Below are 24,287 nucleotides of genomic sequence, written 5' to 3' on the forward strand. Positions count from 1 at the left end.
AGACTGGGAATGCCAGCAAAACGAGCCTTAATCATCTTGTTACCCTCAAAAAACAGTATAATTGCTCTTAAAAAGAGACAAGATGCAAGGTCTTTCCTGGGAACAGCTTACTGTGGCCGCAAAGCAAAATAACTCCTCTCTGTTATTCCACACACTGGGGTTTGCAGCTCCAGTGGTCCTTCAGGGCAAACTTTTACTGGGAGACATTACACAGGAGACTAGACTGGGATGACCCACTGTCGCCAGGCCTAGAACACAAATGGAAGACTTGGAAAGAGATGCTGCCAATTCTGGAAGCAGTTATCATACCTTGAAGGTACACCTTGATCTCACCTATGTCAGAAGCACAGAGAGAGTTTCACATATTTTCAGATGCATCAGAGGAAGCCATAGCTGCTGTGGTCTATCTGAGAACTGTATTAGGAACAGGTGCGCATTTAGGATTTGCTTTGGGAAAGTCAAGGCTGGGGCCGACAAAGAGTCACATGATCCAGCGTTTGAAACTTTGTGCCGCAACATTAACCATATAGATGTTTGATCTGATTTTAAGAGAATTTGATTTGGACTGCCAGAAAGTGTCTTCTGCAGAGCAGTTCTAGATTATATTGTTGAAAGCAGAGATTATCGTATTCCAGTCCATCCAATGATAAGCAAAGTTAACACTAATAGCAATAGCTGCCTTGGCTTCAATCCTCAAACATGTGGCGCAGTAGTTGAACACCATTGGCATTGACAAAATCATCATCAGTCAATTGCAAAGGGCAGATTCAGTCTAGGCATTTGGCTGACTGTGCAACCAAGGACAATAATAAATATTTCCACCCATTGAGGAACAGCTTCCAAAGGCTTGAGCTTCATGCCATGGCTGTTCTGAGAGCCTCTAATGAATGAACCACCAGCTGCCAGCCAGGAAACTGGAGCAACCTTCATCCACCTCCATGAGCCGCATTACGAGTCCAGGGAACAAGAGAAGCAGCGAAACCTTGGGGCTACTTATACATCACTTCCATGATCTGACGAAAGAGTAAAGTACGCCCTCTCTGCTCATCTCCAAAGCGCTTCAGGTCCAAGGGCCAGACATTGTCAGAAGGGTAGCCATTTGCCATCCACTCAGCCAGGTACCTGTTATCAGAAACACACAGAGCTTCAGAGATGCTGTGAAGGCCAACAGGTCTGTCAGTTTGCAGTTCAAATTGTATCAAAGGATACACACACGCACACACATAAACACACATGGACAGGTATCTTTTGAATCTCCTGAAGAGATCCAGAAAACCCATTGTTACAGAGAAACCACCCCCAAGCTCTACCTCTTCGACAGGAAACAAAAGATTGACAGTAAAAAAAGACCTCCTGGTCCATCTACTCTGCTCTTATATTATTTCCTGTATTTTATCCTAAGATGGATATATGTTTATCCCAGACATGTTTAAATTCAGTTACTGTGGATTTACCGACCACGTCTGCTGGAAGTTTGTTCCAAGCATCTACTATTCTTTCAGTAAAATTATATTTTCTCACATTGCTTCTGTTCTTTCCCCCAACCAACCTCAGATTGTGACCCCTTGTTCTTGTGTTAACTTTCCTATTAAAAAACTTCCCTCCTGAACCTTATTTAACCTTTTACCATATTTAAATGTTTCGATCATGTCCTCTCTTTCCCTTCTGTCCTCCAGACTATACAGATTGAGTGCATTAAGTCTTTCCTGCTTAAGATCTTCCACCATTTTTGTAGCCTGTCTTTGAACCCGTTCAATTTTATCAATGTCTTTTTGTAGGTGAAGTCTCCAGAACTGAACACAGTATTCCAGATGTGGTCTCACCAGTGCTCTATAAGCGGGATCACAATCTCTCTCTTCCTGCTTGTTATACCTCTAGCTATGCAGCCAAGCATTCTACTTGCTTTCCTTACCACCTGACCGCACCGTTTCCACATTTTGAGACTGTTAGAAATCACTACCGCTAAATCCTTCTCTTCTGAAGTTTTTGCTAACACAGAACTACCAATACAATACTCAGATTGAGGATTCCTTTTTCTCAAGTGCATTATTTTACATTTGGAAATATTAAACTGCAGTTTCCATTGCTTTGACTACTTATCTAGTAAAGCTAAATAATTTGCCATATTACAGACGCCTCCAGGAATATTAACCCTATCGCACACTTTACAGTCATCGGCAAATAGGCAAGCCTTCCCTACCAAACATTCCCTTATGTCACTCACAAACATATTAAAAAGAATAGAACCCAGAACAGACCCTCATGGCACACCACATGTAATCAGTCTCTGCTCGCCATTAACAACAACCCTCTGATATCTACGCTTCAACCAGCTGCAAATCCACTGAATTATCCAGGGATTAAGTCCAATCTTCACTAATTTATCTATCAGCCCTTTATGTAGAACCGTATGAAAGGCTTTGCTGAAGTCCAGATAGGCAATATCCATGGCACCACCTTCATCCAACAGCTTTGTGACATAGTCAAAGAAATCAATGAGGTTAGTCTGACATGATTTGCCCTCAGTAAAGCCATGCTGGTTTGGTTCCAATAAGTTATTGTGTTTTAGATGCTGATTTATCCTCTGTTTTGAGTAGAGTCTCCATCATTTTAACTATAACTGATGTCAAGCTAACTGGCCTGTAGTTACCAGCTTCTCTGCTGCCCTTCTTTTTTTTAAAGTAAAATTTATTTAAATACACAAAATACAAAGAATTAAACTCACACAGAAAAGAAAAAAACATTAAAATAAAATTGGACATTTTTGTGATGTGCCTGTAGTACAAATCTAATGGTGTTTATTTACTATTACATACATTATATTTACATATATACATCGAGTTTTAGCAAAGATCTTATTCTGGTATGTCTGTGATATGTCTCTGATTTTACTTTCCCCCCCTACTCCAACAGTTAATGTACTCTTGCTCCTCTATATTTTTTATTTCTTTGGTTAATCCATTTCTGCACACAATGTGATTTTTCCAATTATACCTTCCCCAATAGGCAAATTTCTGTTTTTCCCATTTTGTACAAGCTGCCCTTCTTTTGGATAGGCACAACACTGGCCATTCTCCAATCATCAGGAACACCTCCTGTTAAATGGGATTGGTTAAACAAATCAGTCAGAGGGGTAGCAATAACAGATCTGAGTTCTTTAAGAACTCTGGGGTGGATGCCATCTGGACCCATTGCCTTATTTATCTTTAATCGTTCAAGTTCTTCTAAGACATTGACCTCTGAGATCACTGGAGCTGAATCCCTACAGGTGGAAGTAATGCTATTGTAAGCTGTCTTTTGAGTGTACTTACTTGCCTGCCCCTCCTCCAAGCGATGTCCCAGCCGCGTTGAATCCTGCCAGGACAAAATAGCCCTTACAGGTGGGGGATTCACCCATTAGGCAGCGCAGGTCTGGTGTAAATCCTTCCGGGCCATTTACTAGCTGCTTGATGTGCATGGAACTTATCTTCGGCATCCTGTGCAGCAAAGCTCCCAGCAGTGGCTCTAATCCCCCCAAGAGAGAGCAGATAAGGATCTCCATCAATGGCAAAGAAAGGAGATGACCCACCGCCCCTCCCACCACCCAAAGAGTGTGCCAGTTCCCAGCAATGACACTTACAGGGGTTTCCACAGAGCAAAGCCACTTTCCAGCCCACCCTGTTTTCTACAGATAATCCTCAACTTACAACACTTCATTTAGGGACAATTTGAAGTTACAACAGTCTCAAAAATGTGATGTATGGCCATTTTTCCCACTTACAACCACTGCAGCATCCCAGTAATCATGTGATCAAAATCGGGATGCTTGGCAATGGATTCATATTTATGATGGCTGCAGTGTCCTGAGCTCACAGGTCACTCTTTGTGACCTTGAAGCCAGATTCATTTAACAACCGTGTTACCAACTTAAGAACTGTAGTTATGTACATGTTCTACTGCAGGTTTGAAAAGAAATCACAACCACTTATCTGCACAACCTCCATCCCAGGCACACCAACAACAGCTAAATCTTCTACAACTGAACCCATCCCGTTGGGTTTACAACCCCTAGTGATCACAGAAAAGGAAGTGAAAGATCTATTTCACAGACAGAAGCCTGGAAAAGCACCAGGCCCAGACAAGATAACTCCTTCTTGCTTAAAAGTCTGTGCTGAGCAATTGGCCCCCATCTTCACCCAAATCTTTAACAAATCACTAGAGTTGTGCTATGTTCCTTCCTGCTTCAAACGTTCAACTATCATCCCAGTGCCGAAGAAGCCCTCCATCAAGGAACCAGTTGCTCTAACATCTGTACTTATGAAAACCTTTGAAAGGCTAGTGATGTTCCACTTGAAAACCATCACGGATCCACTGTTAGACCCCCTGCAATTTGCATACCAAGCAAATAGATCAACAGATGATGCTGTTAATATGGCTCTACACTACATCCTTCAACATCTTGAATCTCCAATGACCTATGCTAGGGTCCTCTTTGTAGACTTCAGTTCAGCATTCAATACCATCATACCGGACATTCTCTTAACCAAACTAAATCAGCTAGCGGTACCTGAACACACATGTAAGTGGATCACAAGCTTACTAAAAGACAAAAAACAGCAGGTGAAGCTAGGAAAAATCACATCAGATACATGTACAATTAGCATAGATGCCCCCCAAGGCCATGTATTCTCACCACTTTTCTTCTCTCTATACACTAATGACTGCATCTCAAATGATCCATCTGTTAAACTACTGAAGTTTGCAGATGATACAACATTGATCGGACTCATTCGAGACAATGATGAATCCGCATACAGACAGGAAGTTGAACAACTATCCTTGTGGTGTGACCAGAACAATCTAGAATTGAACACACTCGAAACCATAGAAATGGTGGTAGACTTTAGGAGAAACCTTTCCACCCTTCCACTTCTCACAATACTAGACAACACAGTATCAACAGTAGAGACCTTCAAATTTCTAGGTTCTATCATATCTCAAGACCTAAAATGGTCACCTAACATCAAAAACATCATCAAAAAAGCACAACAAAGAATGTTCTTTCTGCACCAGCTCAGGAAACTCAAACTGCCCAAGGAGCTGCTGATACAGTTCTACAGAGGAATCATTGAGTCTGTAATATGCACCTCTATAACTGACTGGTTTGGTGCTGCAACCCAACAGGACCGACACCCTTCAGAGGATAATTAGAACTGCAGAAAAAACAATTGCTGCCAACCTGCCTTCCATTAAGGCCTGTATACTGCACGAGTCAAAAAGAGGGCGGGGAAAATATTTACGGATCCGTCGCATCCTGGGCATAAACTGTTTCAACTCCTACCCTCCAAACATCCCTACAGAGCACTGCACACCAATAAAATTAGACACAAGAACAGTTTTTTCCCAAATGCCATCACTCTAATAAACAAATAATTCCCTCAACACTGTCAGACTTTTTACTAAATCTGCACTTCTATTTTACTAGTTTTTCTCATCTTTCCTATCATCCTTTTCCTCTCACTTAGGACTGTATGACTGTAACTTGTTGCTTGTATCCAAAAATTTTATTATATTGATTGTTTCTTCATTGCTTATTTGACCCCTATGACAATCACTTAGTGTTGTACCACATGATTCTTGACAAATGTATTTTTTTCTTTTATGTACGTTGAGAGCATATGCACCAAGACAAATTCCTTGTGTGTCCAATCACACATGGCCAATAAAATTCTATTCTATTCTATTCTATTCATTTAGCAACCTAGGCAAGAAAGTGTCGTAAAATGGGGCAAAACTCACTTAAGGAATGTGTCATTTAGCAACAGAAATGTTGGCCTCAACTGCAGTCATAAGTTAAGGACAACCAGTATTCTGCTCGACAAGCGCTTCACATTTATGACAGTTGCTGTGTCCCAGGGTCGTGTGATCCCTTTTTGTCACCTTCTGACAAGCAAAGTCAATGGGGAAGCCAGATTCACTTAACAACCGTGTTACTAATTTAACAACTGAAATGATTCATTTAACAGTTGTGGCAAAAAGTTGTAAAATGGGGCAAATTCCACTTAACAAATGTCTCATTTAGCAACATACATTCTGGGCTCAATTTTTGTCATAAGGCGAGGACTACCTGCATTTACCTGGCAGGAAAGATACCTCAATCATGTGAAAAAAAGGGAAAGTGGAAAAGAGCAACCAGGATACATGTGCAAAGTTCCCCCCAAAACCAAAGGCAAAGCAGCACTGGGGAGCCCTTTCATTCCCCAATTGCTTTGCTCGGTCACCCAGACAATTCTTTGGTTTTGTCAGCTTCAATTTTGAGGGGCAGCATCAAAACGGAAGAAATAAAGAAAAAGAAAGAAGTAAAATGGGGGTTCCTTTACACCAGGGGTGGGGAACTATGGCCCCTGTATGACGTGTGGATTTCAACTCCCAGAATTCCCCAGCCAGTTGCAACGATGGCAGTTGAAGTCCACAATTCATAGTAGGGGTGAAATTCAGCAGGTTCTGGAAAAATGGTAGCACAAATCCTGGGTGGTTCACAGAACCAGCAAACACCTCTGGCTGCTCCCAGAATGGGGAGGAAATGGGGACTTTGCAATATCATTCCCTTGGAGTGGGGAGGGAATAGGGACTTTGCAGTATCCTTCCCCTGCCATGCCTGCCAAGCAATGTCCACAGAACCGGTAGGGAATTTTTTTTGAATTTCACGCCTGGACCATAGTTCCCCATCTCTGCTTTACACCCATGGCCTGGCTGCCTTACCAAAGTGATCCCAGTCTTCGTTCAGCTGTCTTATCTCCAACTGGGTTTTCTCCCTGGTGAATACTGGCTTGGGGTTCCTCTCAAAGCCCCCTGAGAGGATGCCCCCAAGCCAGCTACGGACATATATCCTGCTGTCCAGGTCGATGATGGCTGCAGAGGAGAGAAGCAAAGACTTGAACTCAGGAGAGAAAAACAGGATGCGGGGTAGGGTGGGGGAATCAACCCAAAATGAGAGGAGGGGGACTCTCCTTGCTTGCTAAGGGCCCCACTGCACACCGGGCCAGGCGCTTCCAACCTTTGCTTTGCAGGTGGATGCCAAGCACCTCTGCACCAACACACCCCTGGCCTCCCATTGTGACAAAGCCCAAGCATCTGCAGGGCAGCGCAAGAGAAGGTTCCTCACTTGGCATGCTGGTCTCCAACGGGGTCTTCGGGGGGCACGTCACCACATTAAAGTGCTCGCAGGGATGCAGAGGGATATGGCCAGGTTTTTCATCAGAAATGTCGAGGTCGTAAGCCCACTGAAAGCAAAGAAGAAGGGCAGGTTTTATGTCAGTGGGGCTCATTCTTCAACTTGTGCTACACTGTTTCAAAGAAACATTTCAGCCCACTGTTTAAATGCAGGAATAAAAAACACCATATATTTTTTAAAAAAACCCCTAACCCTCACATTTTATAGGAATCAATAAAAACCCAGAAAATTTAGAACTGTATGTAAGTCACTTTGTAACCTCAAGGGCAGAAACAACTGTTAATTTTCAATATTTTATTCCAAAAGGACACTTGCGTTTAATCCATTAGGAATTTTTTTCCTTAAACTGAAACTATAGAAACTAAAAGTGAGTAAAATAAGCTTTAAACAAAGTGCTTCAAAACAATTTTTATGTTGTGTTTAATTTTTCCTATATCTTTAGATATCACTGATGTAAAGAAAGGGTATTTTGCTACAATGAATTTAGTAATAATTCAATACTGAATTATTTTTATGCTGCATTTTAAGGGCTGGGGAAAATTAACAGTAATATTAGGTTTAAATGACTTAACCATTTAAATTGGTTTATCATTTCTTTCAAAAAAAATTCAAGCAGAACAAGCAGATATCAACTTCAGAAATAGTACTACGAACATGATGGTTACAGTTTTTCCAGCTCAATCTAGAATTACTGTTATTTTAAGAAGCAGCTTTAATACCATCTATAAACTCTTTTTGGTCAATTCGGGATCTGCCCTAATAGAAGGGAATTTAATTAATGAGATTCTTATTGTTGCCAAGGCAACACCAGTGTTAATGTATATCTAACATGTAGCACAAGGAAGAAAGATTGCAGGATGGATGGGAACAACTGCCAGGGAAGAAGTATCAAGGAGCTGTTCCTTACATCTCTTGTCACCAGAGACAAAATACATAAGAAATCAGTTACGTATTATTTCGTTTTATAGCCTGTTTTTTCAACTGGTGCAGCACACAAACGGTTAGAAAATATTGGCTAATATGGTTTAACACTCGCTGAGCACAATTCCATGCTCTGCATGATGAGCGAGGATCACAGAAGCCAAACAAAATGCTGAGAAAAGCAGATAAATGACTTCTCATGAGCCCCTTCTGGTCTTCTGGCAAAAACAAGGAGCCCTCCACTCGCCCACTGCCTTCCATCCCACCAGCCACCCCATTTAGCATAATTGCAATAGAGTCTAATCATGGAGGAAAGCAACCTGGAATTAAGGAGAAACTTCCTAACAGAGAGGACGATTAACCAGTGTAACGGCTTGCCACCGGAGGCTTTTATGAAGAGATTGGACAGTCATTGTCTGAAATGGAATGGGTTCTCCTTCTTGATCAGGGGGTTGGACTAGAAGACCTCTAAGGTCCCTTCCAGCTCTGTACTATTCTATTCTAATCTAATCAAAGAGAAAAACAACCTGGAATTAAGGAGAAATTTCCTAATAGAGAGGATAATTAGGCAGTGGAACAGCTTGCCACCAGAAATCATGGGTGACCCATCACTGGAGGCTTTTAAGAAAAGACTGGACAGTAAATGCTATGGGTTCTCCTGCTTGAGCAGGGGGTTGGACTAGATGATCTCCAAGGCCCCTTCCAGGTCATTTCATTCTATTCCACATCTAATAAAGTGAGATTCTTGCCAAACTGAACAAGGGCTTCTCGTTTATTGTACAAAAGATGCGGCCATGTAAAATCCGCGATAAGTTTACTTTGGCAGGCAGTCCCAGTATACCCCCCGCCTCCGTCCCCACAAGAGGACCAAGCCATGGTGAGACCCACAAGTCCTTCAGCCCCACGGTCCAATCAGGGTCTCACCTGCCCAGCACAGTTGACAAAGTACGGGCAGTCAATCACCCCTCTGTTGGTCTCCACCCCGGATACGCAGCCCTTCTGGCCCAAGATATGTACGACACTCGTTCTTTCGTGGATTTGAACCCCTGGGGAGACAAGAGCAGATATCCTGGGTGATCCATTGCAAGGGAAAGCTGCCAAGCACCTAATCTTTCACTGTAACTCTTGCACTCTGCTCACCCAAAGTGCCACTGTGGGGCTACCTCTGAAGTGTGTTCAGAAACTTCAGATCATGCAAAATGCAGCTGTGAGAGCAATCATGGGCTTCTCTAGGTATGCCCATGTTACACCAACACTCCGCAGTCTGCATTGGTTGCCGATCAGTTTCCTGTCACAATTCAAAGTGTTTGTTATGACCTATAAAGCCGTTCATGGCATCTGACCAGAATATCTCCGGGACCGCCTTCTGCTGCACGAATCCCAGCGACCGGTTAGGTCCCACAGATTGGTCTTCTCCAGGTCCCGTTGATGAAACAATGTCATTTGGCGGGACCCAGGGGAAGAGCCTTCTCTCTGGCCGCCCTGACCCTCTGGATCAACTCCCCATGGAGATTAGGATTGCCCCCACCCTCCTTGCCTTTCGTAAACTCCTTAAAATCCACCTCTGTCGTCAGGCATGGGAAAAATGATTCCCCTGGCCGGTTTCTGTTTTATGTATGGTTTATATGAGATGTATAATTGCTTTTTATATTAAGGGTTTTTAAATTGTTTTAATCAATTGGATTTGTACTGTTTTATTGTTGTGAGCCCCTCCGAGTCTTCGGGGAGGGGCGCCATACAAATCTAATAAATAGATAGATAGATAGATAGATAGATAGATAGATAGATAGATAAATAATAAATGTACCTTTATTCTCGTAAGAAATAAGAGCAATAGCACAGCTATCTTTAGGGCAAAATATCAAAATAATATTATTAATTAAATTAAAATCTACTAAATAATAATAATAAATTAAAATAAAATAAATTAATAAAAACAATATCAAAATCTATTTTTTCCCTGTCAGCTTTCTTTCCGCTTCTCTGTTCTCATAGAAAAAGGGGCATAAACAGGATGTGTTATGCTGACGGGAAGAGAGGGTGTGAAATAGGGACATGCTTGTTTTGTAAGCCGCCCTGAGTCTATGGAGAAGGGCTAGAAGTCCTAACAAACAAACAAACAAACAAACAAACAAACAAACAAACAAACAAACAAACAAATACTGACAACAGAAATGAGGCGTGCAGATGTGAGAAACGATGTGACGTTTTAGGGAATTTCCATGCTGGAAGTCACCAGAGTGTAATGCCAAGGTGTTACATAAGGGGAGTGAAACAATGGAAATAGAGGAGTAAGGTTGTTGTTGGCCTATAGGAATGATTTTGTATATATACAAACATATCATGTACTCATATGACAATGCTGCCTTTGGTTTGGAGAACTAAAAATTCTCCTTCCATTTGTGGCCTTTTGAAAAAGACTAATAAATGCTTTTTGTTGTTCATTCGGACTCTGTTGATTTCCTTGGAGCAGTTCTCACAGCCACCCTGCAAGAAAGACAAGTCAACAGCACCTCACGGCCACTCACGCTCCTTGACAAGCCCAGTCTGACACACGGAATGCTGCCTTAAAAAGGATATCATTTCACAGCAAGACACCTTGAAACAGATGTAGGCAGAAGCCATGTTCAACTCCTGCCCAGAAATCTTGAGCAAACTCTGCCAGAATGAGTAAAGACTAACTTTGACCTAACCCAGAAGGGCAGTTCTGATGCTCTTAAGCAAAGGTGGGAGTTTATGGATAGGATTATTGTTCCAGAACTGCATCTGCATGCAAGACGTCTCTTTGTGGCACTCAACACCAAAGAAACTTAAGGAATTCAGTTGCAGCAATTAAACAAATTGCAAACATGGAAACAGAATAATTGTAGAGCCCTGGTGGCAGAGTGCTTATAATGCAGAATTGCAGGCTAATGGTGCCAAATGAAAAAGCTCTGCAAAGTGTTGTATAAATCTAAGTGCCACTGCCGCAACTGGAAGGCCCACTTGGCACAGAGTTCTTTGGCCTACCACAGTTACTGGTGCGGCCAAGGGGGTTGTACACCACTGAGCTGGAAGGACTCGACATTTGGCCTCTTGGAAGTGGCAGGGAGATGTCAGTCGTCAACTATGTGACGCTGTCATTGTTTGTAACTGATTAGCGCATTTAGAGTAATGAGCTAAGGATTTTTAAAAAATCTCCACCGAGGTCCAAGAAAGCCACCAGGGTTGTTTTGCAATCTGGGCCTAAGAACATCTTCAAATCCTTTGGGATTTCTTGATATGGCCTCCTCTTGCTCACTACAAAGAGCACAATGCTGCTTTAAAAAACACAGCGCTCTGCAATGCCTACTCGATTCACAGCATGCCCTCTTGCCAGTGCACTTTGCTCTCACTAGAGGGCGAAGGAGGGCTCCTAAAACCTACAGGTGGCCACTTTCCCCCAATGAGGTTCCCCCAGAGATAAAAGAGTGGATGCCCAATCTTGGCAATTTTAAGAAGTCCACAAGTCTTAAGGTGGCCAGGTTTGGAGACCCAATACTGTCTACTGTCAAGGACAGACACTTTCAAGCCAGAGAAAGGTCTTGTCTACCACAATGCCCTGACCCTTTTAGCTGGACAGTCCCAGAATGAACCTGCAGCCCAACCCCTGAATCCACAAATGCAGGGATGGACTTTTTCATGCCACTCCAGACAAGAGATCCCGCCCAGGTCCTGCACAGAGTAGAAGCACAGGATGCACTGATAATTATATTACTCCCCGTCAGATGAAGCTTCCTCGCTTTCAGGATAAGGTCTATAATAGTTCCCTCCAGAACCATCAAACCAAACCTGCTTCCCACAAAATGTTCATAAAGCAACATACACCCAAACACTAGAAACAGTAAAGGATCGTCCCGTGGTATCTCTGCCAGTGAAAACGGAGCTTGGGAGGGCTGAATGCGCCCCTCCAGGGCTCCATATTTGACTGCGACACTTTCCTGCTGCTGCCCTCTGCCAGTGAAAGCAGAGTTGGGGGGGCACATGCATGCAGCCCTCCCCAGCCCTGTTTTCACTGGCTGACTGCTTGGGTGTCCCATGGACTCCCCCAACATGAATGACACCCAGCTGGGCACACCCACCTTGGGCACAGCATCTGGGCCTGCGAGGTGAAACACAACCCTGGTATGGCCCTCAATGAAATGGATTTTGACACTGCCTTAAAGGAAAGATGGAGGGGAGTCTCTCCCTGTGGTTTTGCAGCATCACTCCACCCACCACCCTCCCAAGCAGTGCCCACCCTCTTAGAAAGGAAGCCCCTGCAGGACTCTGGGGAGGCTGGGACATACCATTTGCTGCAGCCCCATTGGCCAAAGCGAAGGTCACCTGAGTTGGGGAAAGGACTGCATCCTCAGGCACATGCAGGGCTCCCACCAGGTCGCTGGTATTTACCAAGGGGTGGAGCTGAGCCACTCTCTCTGGCGGGATAACCTCGCAGGGAATATCCATGATTCTGCAGGAGACACACAGGAACCGTTACATTTGCTCCACCCAGGCTGGGGCTGTCCCACCACATGTGCCTATGCGCCAGCTTACTTGAGTTGCGAGGCTATCCGCATCAGAGAGGTCAGTCGGTCTTGGGTCTGTGCTAGGGAGATGGAGCCCGTCGTGGTGTAACCTGGAACAAAGAAACAGCCCATGCTCAGCCTCCGTGTGGTGACACCAAAAGAGCCATTTTCTGCATTCCTTTCTCTTGGATGGGAGAATAATGGAAGGAAGCAGATGCTAAGAGCAGCGTTTCCCATCCTGGATGAATGGGCATCACCTCCCAGAATTCTCTGCAACTGCTCTGGGAGCCAGATAGCCATACGTTTCTCTGAGCCTCTTCTGGTCCCTATTCCAGTGAGATATTCTATATTGCTCGCACTCATAAACCATCTCCCAAGATGAAGAGATCTCAAGATGCTTGGTGCCAGGATATATATTGTAAAAACATCCTTTCATACCGGAAATGCTAATAAATAAAACCCGCAACCCCACTTCTCTTGACTGAATGGCAGAGTCACTCTTTTGGGATTTTGATATCCTATCATTTCCTTTCCTTTCCCTTCCCATCCCATTTCTATTCTATACTTATCCCACTCTACTCCACTCTCCCCCAGCTCCTGATACAGTTGGAGGGTGCGAGCAAGGTAGATACAGGAGGTCTTGTTTCCCCAAATGGATACCTCCAGAGCTTACCAGTGTTCACCCCTGTCTCTTGCTCCAGCTGTTGGTAGAGCTGCTTAGAACAGTGGGCCATCTTCACTTCAACCTCCAAATCCCGCACTGTTGTTAATATGCCCGCAGAGAACCCAGTGGAACCACCTGCCAGCCTGAAAGAGAAAAGCCAGACAGCTGAAGAGAAATTCCATTTCCCAAGAGGGAGACGAGAACAGGGAGTCCTGGGGGAGGCAGCTGTGTGTGTGTGCGTGTGAAAAAGAGAGGGGACGAACGCCTCCTGCAGAAAATGGGCAGGGGGCACATGAGCCCCCCTGCATGCCCCATTTTCTGCCTGGATGGCCACATGGCCCTGCCCCCACACCCAATTTGGCAGGTAAAGTGCTGCAGGAAGCCAGCCAGCTAGAAAATGGGGTGCAGGTGCAGGGCTGCACAAACGCCCCTGAACCCCATTTTGTCTGCCAGATGCACCATCGGACGGTCCTTTGCTATTTCCAGGCCGGCACCGTGGGCCAAATTTAAGCACCCTGTGGACCTTGACCTGATACCACTGGAATAGAGGATCAATTCATTCATTCTAGCCCAGTGGTTCCCAAACCTTTTCAGTCCACCGCCCTCTTGGTGCTACAAATTCATCCTCACCGCCACACCCCCCCCCCCTCAGGTGAGTGTGGCTTGGTGGTCAATGACTGACTGAGTGGGCGTGGCCAGCCTGTAAAATGTGGTGAAGCTCACTTAAAGATGCTCTTGCTTAGCAACCAAAGTGTTAGGCACAATTGTGGTCATAAGCCTTTCTTTCCTTCTTTCTTTCTCCTCTCCCTTCCCATTCTTTCTTTCTTTTTCTTTCCTTTTGTCTTCCTTCCTACGATCTTTTTCTTTCTTTCTACCTTTTTCTTTTTTGTTCTTTCTTTTCCTTTCTGTCTCTCTTCCTTCCTATCTACCATCTTTTTCTTTTTTTTCTGTCTTCCTTCCTACCATCTTTTTTTCTTTATTTTTCTTTCCTTCTTCCTCCCTTTCTTTTTCTGTCTGTCTTCCTTCCTACCATCTTTCTTTTTCCTTTCTTTTCTTTTTTCCTTCTTCCCTCCCTTCCCCCTCCATTTCCTTCCTTCCTTCCTTCCTTCCTGTCTTCCTTCCCCTCCTAACAGGTGAGGAAGGCTGGGCGGGGAGGTGCAGCTGATTGTCTCATTGGCGGTTTGGCCAAGGAAGAGGAGCGTGTTTGGAAACATTGCCAGATGCAGCCCAGACAGTCCCGCAGCGTGTGCACGTAGCTGCCTCTCGATTGCTCTTGCTCGGTCTCTCTCATGCGGCAAGGGGGAGAATCGAGACAGGCAGAAGCGACCAGAATCAAGGTCATCCTCTCCCACAACAGCTGAAGAGCCAGAGTTTGGGGCAAGAAACAAAGACTTTTGCTGCTTCTGCTTTGGGATACATGGAAGGAAAGCAGCAGCAGTTTCTTTCTTTCTTTCCCCCAAATGCTGGCTCTTTAGCTTCCAAACCCAGCCAGGGCACCAACTGCTCTGGACGAGCGTCTAGGATGGACATCTGGCCAGGAGGTGGCAGAGAACTGCAAGATGCGGGTCTTACCTGGGACTTGAAGATCCATCATGTTCCTCAGCACTGTGTCCAGGGAAGGAAGCCCAGTGAACCAGCAAACAAAAACTTCTCGCGAGTTCAATCAAAGGTCTCAAAGTTTTCCTTTGCCAGTATCATGGGCTTCCTTCCTTGAACAAAACGCTGAGGAACGCAATGGAGCTACAAGTCCCATGTAGTACACACGTTTCACAGTGGTCTGCAATGTGAGTATGACAGGTGAGGTGGAGCTGGGTGGGCCGTCCCCATCTCCCGGTCAGCTCCGTCCCACCCGACCTGACACTCCCAAACTGCGTCCCACCATGAGACGGATGTCTGACTGGAGTTGAACAGCTCCGAGTGTCTGTCGGCTGGTCTCTTGAAGGAAAAAAAGCTTGCAAAATACAGAAACTCTTCTCGCTGTCAGAAGTTGTGAACTGCTTGCCCTCGCGAGAAGAGTTTCTGTATTTTGAAAGCTTTTTCCCCCCCTAAAGAGATCTGCTGACAGACGTCCAGAGCTGTTCAACTCCAGTCAGATGCCCATCTCGTGGCCTCGTGACTATACAGGGTTGGTAAAATTTTCCAAAAAGATAATCAATTACCTGCCCTGTTCAAGAAGGACAATGTCCTTCCATCCTAGCTTGGCAAGATGGTAAGCCACTGATGTGCCCACTATTCCACCTCCACATATAACAGCTTTTGCCTCTTTTGGCAATGGGTTTTGGGAATGGGTCTTGCCACACATCCTCCCCAGTGTCGCTGTCATCTTCCTCCACTGGGTGGCCACAAATCTCTGGGCGGAGAACATCTTCCTGTCCCAAATGTATAGATGTTGTTAAGCCTGCAAAAGAGGAACATGCTTTTCATTATGTACGCTTGGAAAATATGCAGGGACTTCAATGAGATCAGGCAGCAGTAGCATCTCTAATGTGAAGAGCTCAGGGCTAATAAGAAATGTTGGGGCAAAACTATAATTCCACCAAAATAAAGAATATAGGCACGACAAAAATTCATTCTGCAAGTGCAATAATCTCCACTCGCTTTTTATTATTTATTTATTTATTTATTTAATTTTTTTTTATGCCGCCCTTTTCCTTAGACTCAGGGCAACTTACAGCATGTTAGCAATAGCACTTTTTAACAGAGCCAGCCTATTGCTCCCACAATCCGGGTCCTCATTATGATCATTAATTTTTTATTCTGCTACTACAATATGTATTTGACAAAAATAAATAAATAAAATAAAAATAAATAAATAAATATGGTGGAAAACTTTGCTAATCTGCTTGTCTATTTTCCCCACAAGGATACTATGAATTAGGCTGGGCTGAGAGCAACTGTCCCAAGGTCACCCAGTCAGTTTTCATATCTGAAACTTTTTTCTACCAATTTTTTTCCAAACCCAGAACATATTTTTCTTTTTCACAGTACCATTACAATTTCTTGGATCATCTAATATAATCACAAGATCATCAACAAAACTTGTAGTTTATTAATTTCTTTCTTTTAACCTGTAGCCCTTTTATTTGGTCCCAGTTCCTAATACTTCTGTTTAATGTTTCTAATGTTAAAATAAATAGTAAAGGTGACAGAGGTCATCCTTGCCTTGTTCCTTACTGGAAATTTATTTTAGTTGTTGTCTCTCCACTAATTGCTACTTTTGCTATTTGTTCAGAATAAATTGCCCTGATAGCCCTAAGAAATTTATCACCAAATTCTATATAATCCAATTGACTCAGCATAAAACACTGTTGTTGTCGAACACCTTTTGAGCATCTAAGAAAATTAATGCGAGTTGTTTCTCACAATGCTTTTCATAGTATTCCAGGACATCCATTATTATCATTAAGTTATTTTTTATTTGTCTGTTAGCTAGGTCAGGTAAAATTATTCAAATTATCTTTTAATCTTTGGGCCAATATTGAACTGAAAATTTTAGAATCTAGATTTGGGAGCAATATCGGTCTGTAATTCTGAATTAAAGTAAAATCCATATCTTTTTTTTTGGGGGGGGGGGTGGTCTAAGGACTATAAAGGTTTCTTTCCAGGAATTGGGTATCCTTCCTTCTTTGAGAACCGCATTATATAATTCTAATAATATCATTTCTAGTTCTTCATACATCTCTTTTAGAATTCTGAAGGGATCTCGTCTGGGTCTGCCTATTTATTATCTTTTTGTTTTTGTATCGCTTCTTTCAGTTCTATTAATGTAATTTCTTTATTGGGCATCTGAGGAAATCTTCCAAGTGATGTTTAACCGCTCACACAAACCTTAGCTGTGAAACACGGGTCACAATTAAATGATGTTTACTACTTCAGGCTCTTTATTAGCCCTGCAAGCAAAGGCCTCTGGCCAGCTTGTGAAGGCCCCTGTCAGTCTCCATTATGCTTGCTTGCTACTGGCTGCCATAGAAACGGGGGAGGGGGAGATATGCGACTGAAAAGGGAGGAAAGTTCTCATCCTTTGTTGCCGCAACTCAATGGACCTGTTTATATTCATTTATTTATTATATTTGTCCAACTAGTATAGAAATACAGAAATATAAAATTTGTATTAACATAACAAAGGATAATAGGACAGAAGGACAGGGTCCGTAGGCACAATAGTCCCACAATAGTCAAGCGTCCCAGCATACCAGACGGAGGGCACCACCTGAAGATGCGCTCCATCTTTTTTTATTATTTTCTTTTTCCTTCTCTTTAAAAATATTCTTTTTATTAGTTAGGAAAAGGTGGTATAAGGGTTTTTAGTTCTTTTCAGAAGAATGTATAAGAAGGAGGAGTAGGTATGACGGCCTATTTTGATTTGTAAGAGGATAACAATATCGATTTAATAAGGTTAAGGGGAAATCAAAGTTGAATTCAATTAGATTGGTTATCTAGATCAGTGATTTTCAACCTTTTTTGAGCCGCGGCACATTTTTTACATTTACAAAATCCTGGGGCACACCACCAACCAAAATGACACAAATCAAATAAATAAATACATGCATGCATGCATGCATACATACATACATACATACATACATACATAAATAACCCCCTCATATATACAATCCCATGTAACATCCCCTTATAAATACAGTCAATCATCAATCATCCCTCCTCAAATTTATACCACTGTCTCATTTCTGGGTACTTTTCCTGTCTTTCCCCCTTCTCTCTCTCATGTATGCCCAGCCGGCGGTTCTTAAAGCCGCCGGCTGAAATTGCCACAGGGCGGGTGGCGACGCTGAGCCAGCTCTTCTCAGGGCTCAGCACTTCTGGCAGTGCGCCAATAAAAGCGCGCTGCCGGCTTGCTCTGCCGGGTCCCCGATCGCACTATTTAAAGGGCGATCTGGAAGGGACCTCCATTGCGCTTTGCAGCGAACAGCGAACAAGCTCCAGACGTTTGCTGCTCGCTCGACTGGGACCACATGGCGGGGCCTGTCCAGGCCTCGTTTCAGGCTTGTCGGGTCAGGGGCTTACGGGCCTCTGACTCTTTTTTTTTTTGGTTTCTTTACTTTTATTACTTGGGGAGCGAGAGGGTGGGGTAGCCTACTCTCGGGACGGGTGTGGGGGTATAGGTATAGCGAGGCATAAGGGCCTCACCTGGTAGGCAATTTTGTTCAGTCAGAGGCTTTCAGCCTCTGATTCTTTAATTTAGTAATAGGTTAAATTAAATCAATTGTAAAAATAAAAAATAAAAAATAAAATAATAAAAATAGATTTCATTTGGGGATTTGGTTTGCGTTGGGGATTAGCAACATCGCCCCCCCTTAAGGGGTGTTTAAACCCCCCCCCCACACACATCACCTTCCCAGTCCCCCCCTGCTCCCCCCCTCACACCCCACCGGGGTGGTGTTTTACTAAGGTGGGCTGTAAGGGCCAGGGGGAGGATAAGCTTTTGTTTTTAGGACAAGGGGATTTAAGCACTTTGAGGCAAGGGTGGCCTTAGCTTAAGGTAGTGGGATTAAGTACCGCACCTAGTGGTGCGATCCAGTCCCAGGGGCCCCCTGTTTGGGTGTCTTAGCCTAGGTTGTAGAGGCATCCAGGTTTTCCCGGTTAGCGGTTTCCCAGGGTTTCCAGAACACAAGACCTCCCTTCCGGGTGGCTGGGGGTGAACAGGCCTGGTTTGGGCCTACTATCTTAACTTTACCCTTGGGATTGTAGAGGGATTGCCTGCATGGCTCCCAAGAGGCGTGCCCCTACCCAGGGCCCCATGGGTCCCCGCCCTCGGAGGGCGAGGGTCCCTTCACTGCGGGCTAGGGAGGGGGAGATAGTTCCTTCCCCTCGTGCTCAGCCCCCTCCTGTCACCCAGGCCAATCCAGGCTCGGTACCCATTATCTCGGCTCAATCTTTTTCTGCGTTACTAGATCGCCTGGACCGGATGGACGCCCGCTGGGAAGCCGCCTTTGGAGCACACAGCGGATCCAGGCCCTCGGCAGCGTTGGGAGCCCCTCCTGTCAGCGGGGATGCGCAAGATCCAGCTCCGGACCAGAGCGACCCAAGGGTACAGGATGCCAGTTCGGCGGCCGGGGCCCTTGGGGCCCCATTGGATGGCAGGGGTGAGTCAGTATCCATTGCACACACACCGGTTGTACGGGGGTTATCCACCGTAACCCCCCCAGCGGGGCCGGCCGGCATGGCTCCCCCTTTGGGGTCCAGCACGCCTACGGTATGCTCCCAAGTTTGGGGTGCGACCGTGCAACCGGCTTTGGTCCCCGCCAGGGCGCCAATGGTGAACACGGGGTCCACCGCGGGGGGGAGCCAGGGTAGTATTTCTAATACACAGTGGCTCCAACCATTGCCCGGATCTTCGGGGCCAACCGGGTCATCACTCAACATGACTGGCAGTGGAGGGCCCCAGGTAGCTCCTGTCGGGGTAGCTGGGTCGGTGACAGTGCCGGGTTTTTCTTCTCTTGCGGCGGCCTTTTCTGTGGCAGGGACGGCCAGTAACAGTGTGGCCACCTCGACCGACCCCATGGCTGCTGCCATGGGGGCGGTGCCTGTAGACCTTCCATCAACCCCCTTGGGATATCATTTGCACCCCTCGATTAGGGATAAGATTTGGAGGGGAGAATATATCGACCTCTATACCCTGTTAAATAGGGAGGTTCCCAAGAAGGAGAGGGATGAGGAAGCTCGGACCGATCGGGCCAAAAAGGTCAAGGTCCCCAGAAGTTTCAGGTCTTGGCTGTACGCCTTTTTGACCTATGCCACCGTTATAATACAAAAGGAACCGGGTAGGGCTACGGCGCTACTTAAATACATCGACCTCATTGCCATGGCATACTTCGAGGTCAAGGGGGATGCCTGGCAGGATGAGGCATTCCGGATGAGGGTGGCTTTTGACCCTTCTCTCCCCTGGGATCGGGAAGTGCCCGACCTATGGTTTCAGGCGACCCGTAAGAGCGGGTCGGGTCAGCGGACTGATAGCGGTCATCTAATGGAGGAGGAGCCGGCTGCACCCCGCGCTGCTGCGGGGCAGGGTGTTCGAACCACCCAGCTTTGTTTTGAGTACAGTGCCAAGGGCTCTTGTGCACGCTCCTCTTGTAAGTTCCGGCATGCTTGCGGTAAGTGTGGGGCAAAAGTAAGCCAGCCGTTCCTGCGACGCAAGGGCCCCAGTCCGGTCAAGCTTGAGCGCTTGGCCGAACTCCTGCAAGGGTACCACCCGCCAGAGAGGGCGGCTGCTATCCTTTGGGGCTTTTGTGAAGGCTTTAGTATCCCTTATCGGGGTCCATGTGAGGCCTTTATGTCAAAGAATTTGAAGTCAGTTTTGGGTAATGACGATTTAGTTAGAGCTAAGATTAAGAAAGAGGTAGTCGAAGGGAGGGTCCTGGGCCCCTTCCCCCCCCGTGCCTAATAGGAGGGTCCCCCCCCGGGTGGTGCCCAAGAAAGCCCTAGGGGAATAGCGGCCTATTCACCCCGTAAAAAGGTAACCCTCAAACAGCTTCAGGAGCTCACAGGGCTGCTTAACTTCGCATGCCGGGTAATTGCTCCCGGTAGGGCGTTTTTACGCAGACTGTATTCCTCCATGCAGGGATTAAGCTCTCCCCATCATCGTGTGCAGCTCAATGCAGGGGCCAGAGAAGACTTGCAGGTATGGCAGACATTCCTGGCCCGATTTAACAGGATTTCCTTCTGGCAGCAAGATTTGCTTCTCCAGGCAGACTTGCCATTGCACCCCGATGCCTCGGGTTTCCTTGGCTTTGGGGTGATGCTAGGAGGAAGGTGGCGCCATTCAACGTGGCCAGCCGAATGGGAGGCAGCAGGAATTTGTAGGGATCTTAGGGAGCCTGGCGGGGCTACAGAACCAAGGAGGCGGGAGGCAGATCGGGCCATTGGGCTGTCAATAGCTCCAAGCACCTGGGCTGCATACCGCAGGACAGGTAAGGAATTTTGGAGTTCAGGGCTAGCAAGGGTTACAGGCAGGCTTGGCCATACCAGTCGACCAGTTGTTGGAGCACTGGGTGCTGTTACACCAGCGTGGTCTGACTGTCAAAACCATTAAGGGTAAGTTGGCGGGTCTAGCGTTCATCGCCAAGGCTCAAGGGTTTCCCGACACGTGTAGTGATTTCCGGGTTAGGAGAATGTTGGAAGGGGCTCCCTTGACTAAATACCAACTCTGGGCCGTTACAACCTGGGCCCTTGAACAAGTTGGTGCTGACCCCTCCAGGTTTGGCACACATTCGTTTCGGATAGGCGCTGCTACCGCGGGCGCCACTGCTGGTTTCGCGGATCACCACATTATGGCCATCGGCCGTTGGAGGTCTGCGGCCTTCCGTTCATACGTTAGGCTTCCCCGATAGGGACCCGGGTATTGGCCGTTTTAATTGTTTGGTTTGTTGTTTCAGCCGTTGCTGTTTTCCGGCCCGTGGTTTGGCTTTTGGGCCGGCTGTTTTGCTGCGAGGTCTCCTGTCGGATCGCAGCTTTTCCTGGGCGCCAGGATGGACGTCGTCTGGATGGGCCGCAGGGGAATGCGCTGGGAAGGGCTCTGCCCCCTGTTTTTTGAGCAGTGTCGGTCCGGGAGAGCCCCCGAGTTGCTGGTGATCCACCTCGGGCGCAATGACCTCGGTGTTTTGAGTGGCTTGGCGGTGAGCATCCAGGCTCGCGAAGATCTGCAGGCCATCACCACTGCATATCCAGGCACACGCATAGTGTGGTCTGAGATTCTCCCCAGACTGGTCTGGCGGAATGCTATCCCACCTAAAGCTGTGAACAAGGCCAGGTTAAGGGTCAACCAGGCCATTGGAAGGGTGGTGGGGGAGTTGGGGGTGTGTGTAGTGAAGCATCCCCTGATAAAATTTGGAACCCCCTGGCTCTACCGGGCCGACGGCGTTCACCTCTCAGAGGAGGGGAATGCCATTTTCCTGTCGGACCTGCAGAGGCGCCTCCAGGAACTAGTTTAGGAGGCTGGGTGGGGGTCGGGGGGGAAAAATTGAGATCTGACCCCCCCCCCTCCGTGGCAGGTTGGGGGCGGAAATGGGCAATTAGAAGCAACTGCGCATGCTCCTTTCGGGCATTTTTTAAGGGTGATGGACCGCCTCTCTCCAGGAACTAGAGGTTTGAGCAACGTCGGGGATTGGAGAGAGGATGTCCATGGGAATCACCAGATCCAATCTCCCCCGGGGATTGGAGGGTGAATTCCTCCCACACGACGAAGGGGCGTGGTTTGATCCAGGTGAAGGTGGTACCTCCATCTGGTTCAGCAAGGAGTTCATTGCCCAATGTTGCCAAGGAATGTTATGGTAGGAATTTCCGCCCCGTTAGTTTGGCTCTGCAGGTCCTTAGTCTGTTTGAATTAACATTCAAAGTTACGTATTTAAATTTATTTAAAGTCATTTAAATTTATGATAATTAATAAATGACCCTTAATCCACAATATATGTCTCAGTGTCTTTACTCCGCCTCTGGGGGGCAAATGCCCAGCCAGCGGTTCTTAAAGCCGCCGGCTGAAATTGCCACAGGGCGGGGGGCGACGCTGAGCCAGCTCTTCTCAGGGCTCAGCACTTCCGGGTTCATTCGGCTTCTGGCAGCGCGCCAATAAAAGCGCGCTGCCGGCTTGCTCTGCCGGGTCCCCGATCGCCCTATTTAAAGGGCGATCCGGAAGGGACCTCCATTGCGCTTTGCAGCGAACACCCGCCCACCCTCTGCTATCAACAGTGTGTCCTAAAGAGGTCGCCTTAGGGACCGAATAGGAATTTTTTGCGGCCTCCCCTTTAGAGGCGGCCGTTTTTTCGCCTATTCCACACTGACGGTGCGGACTGGATTGGTTAGGGGGTGCGCCGCTTTTAGTTGTTTAAACAGGCCTCCCTTTGGTCACTGGGGGTTGCCAGGTTGGGGGCAGAAATGGGCAATTAGAAGCAACTGCACATGCTCCTTTCGGGCATTTTTTAAGGGTGATGGACCGCCTCTCTCCAGGAACTAGAGGTTTGAGCAACGTCGGGGATTGGAGAGAGGATGTCCATGGGAATCACCAGATCCAATCTCCCCTGGGGATTGGAGGGTGAATTCCTCCCACACGACGAAGGGGCGTGGTTTGATCCAGGTGAAGGTGGTACCTCCACCTGGTTCAGCAAGGAGTTCATTGCCCAATGTTGCCAAGCAATGTTATGGTAGGAATTTCCGCCCCGTTAGTTTGGCTCTGCAGGTCCTTAGTCTGTTTGAATTAACATTCAAAGTTACGTATTTAAATTTATTTAAAGTCATTTAAATTTATGATAATTAATAACCCTTAATCCACAATATATGTCTCAGCGTCTTTACTCCGCCTCTGGGGGGCAATTCTCATTTCTCTCTCTTCCTCCCTTTTTCCCTCATTCCTTCTTCCTCTCACTTCTCCTCTTTTTCCATCCCTGTCTCTCTCCCCCCGTTATGTGTGTGTGTGTGTGTACACACTCGAACCATTTCTAAAACCAGTTGAGGGCTGGGTGTTTTTTTCTCTTTTATTCTTTTCAAAAACAGGTGTGGGCTGGGGGGGTTTCTTATTATTTGGGTGCTTTTTACCATATGCTTCAAGAATCACCTCTCTCTCTCTCTTTTGTTTCTCTCTCCTCTCATTCTCTGCCTCAATCATTTTCTCATTTCTCCTTTTTTCTCCCCTTTTTGTTCTCATTTCTCTCTCTCTCCTTACCTCTCCCTATCTGTCTCTATTGCTTTCTCTCTCTCTTGCTATCTCTTTTTCTCTCTTGCTTTCCTTCTCTCTCTTGTTCTCTTTCTTATTTTCTTTCTCTCTCTCTCTTGTTCTCTCTCTCATGCTTTCTCTCTCTTGTTCTCTCTCTCGTTCTCTCTCTTATTTTCTTTCTGTCTCTCATGCTTTCTCTCTTGTTCTCTCTCTCTCTCTGTTGCTCTCTCGTTCTCTCTTATTTTCTTTCTCTCTCTCTTGTTCTTTCTCTCTCTCTCATGCTTTCTCTCTCTTGTTCTT

The 24,287-nt window shown here is 46.1% G+C and overlaps 1 protein-coding gene across 1 annotated transcript; it reads right to left on the reverse strand.

Annotated features, from left to right (window-relative positions):
• Positions 1–989: 989 nt before the first annotated feature.
• Positions 990–13,409, reverse strand: LOC139171695 (pyruvate dehydrogenase phosphatase regulatory subunit, mitochondrial-like). Its single transcript, XM_070760132.1, has 8 exons — positions 13,334–13,409; positions 12,689–12,770; positions 12,442–12,605; positions 9,059–9,180; positions 7,145–7,262; positions 6,742–6,891; positions 3,312–3,504; positions 990–1,122 (listed from the first exon to the last, which is right to left on the reverse strand). Exons 1-8 carry the CDS (start codon positions 13,392–13,394, stop codon positions 990–992), a joined length of 1,023 nt encoding a protein of 340 aa, XP_070616233.1. The 5' UTR covers positions 13,395–13,409.
• Between the last annotated feature and the right edge of the window lie 10,878 nt (positions 13,410–24,287).

The sequence above is a fragment of the Erythrolamprus reginae genome, chromosome 8 (assembly GCF_031021105.1).
Source record: "Erythrolamprus reginae isolate rEryReg1 chromosome 8, rEryReg1.hap1, whole genome shotgun sequence".
Lineage (NCBI taxonomy): Eukaryota > Metazoa > Chordata > Lepidosauria > Squamata > Dipsadidae > Erythrolamprus > Erythrolamprus reginae.

Coding starts and splice junctions, on each gene's coding strand:
- LOC139171695 (XM_070760132.1), bottom strand. CDS start 13,394: ATGGCCCACTGTTCTAAGCAGCTCTACCAACAGCTGGAGCAAGAGACA. Junction 12,606..12,688: donor CGGATAGCCTCGCAACTCAA/GTAAGCTGGCGC, acceptor TGTCTCCTGCAG/AATCATGGATATTCCCTGCG. Junction 3,505..6,741: donor CGAAGACTGGGATCACTTTG/GTAAGGCAGCCA, acceptor TGGGGGGATTAG/AGCCACTGCTGGGAGCTTTG.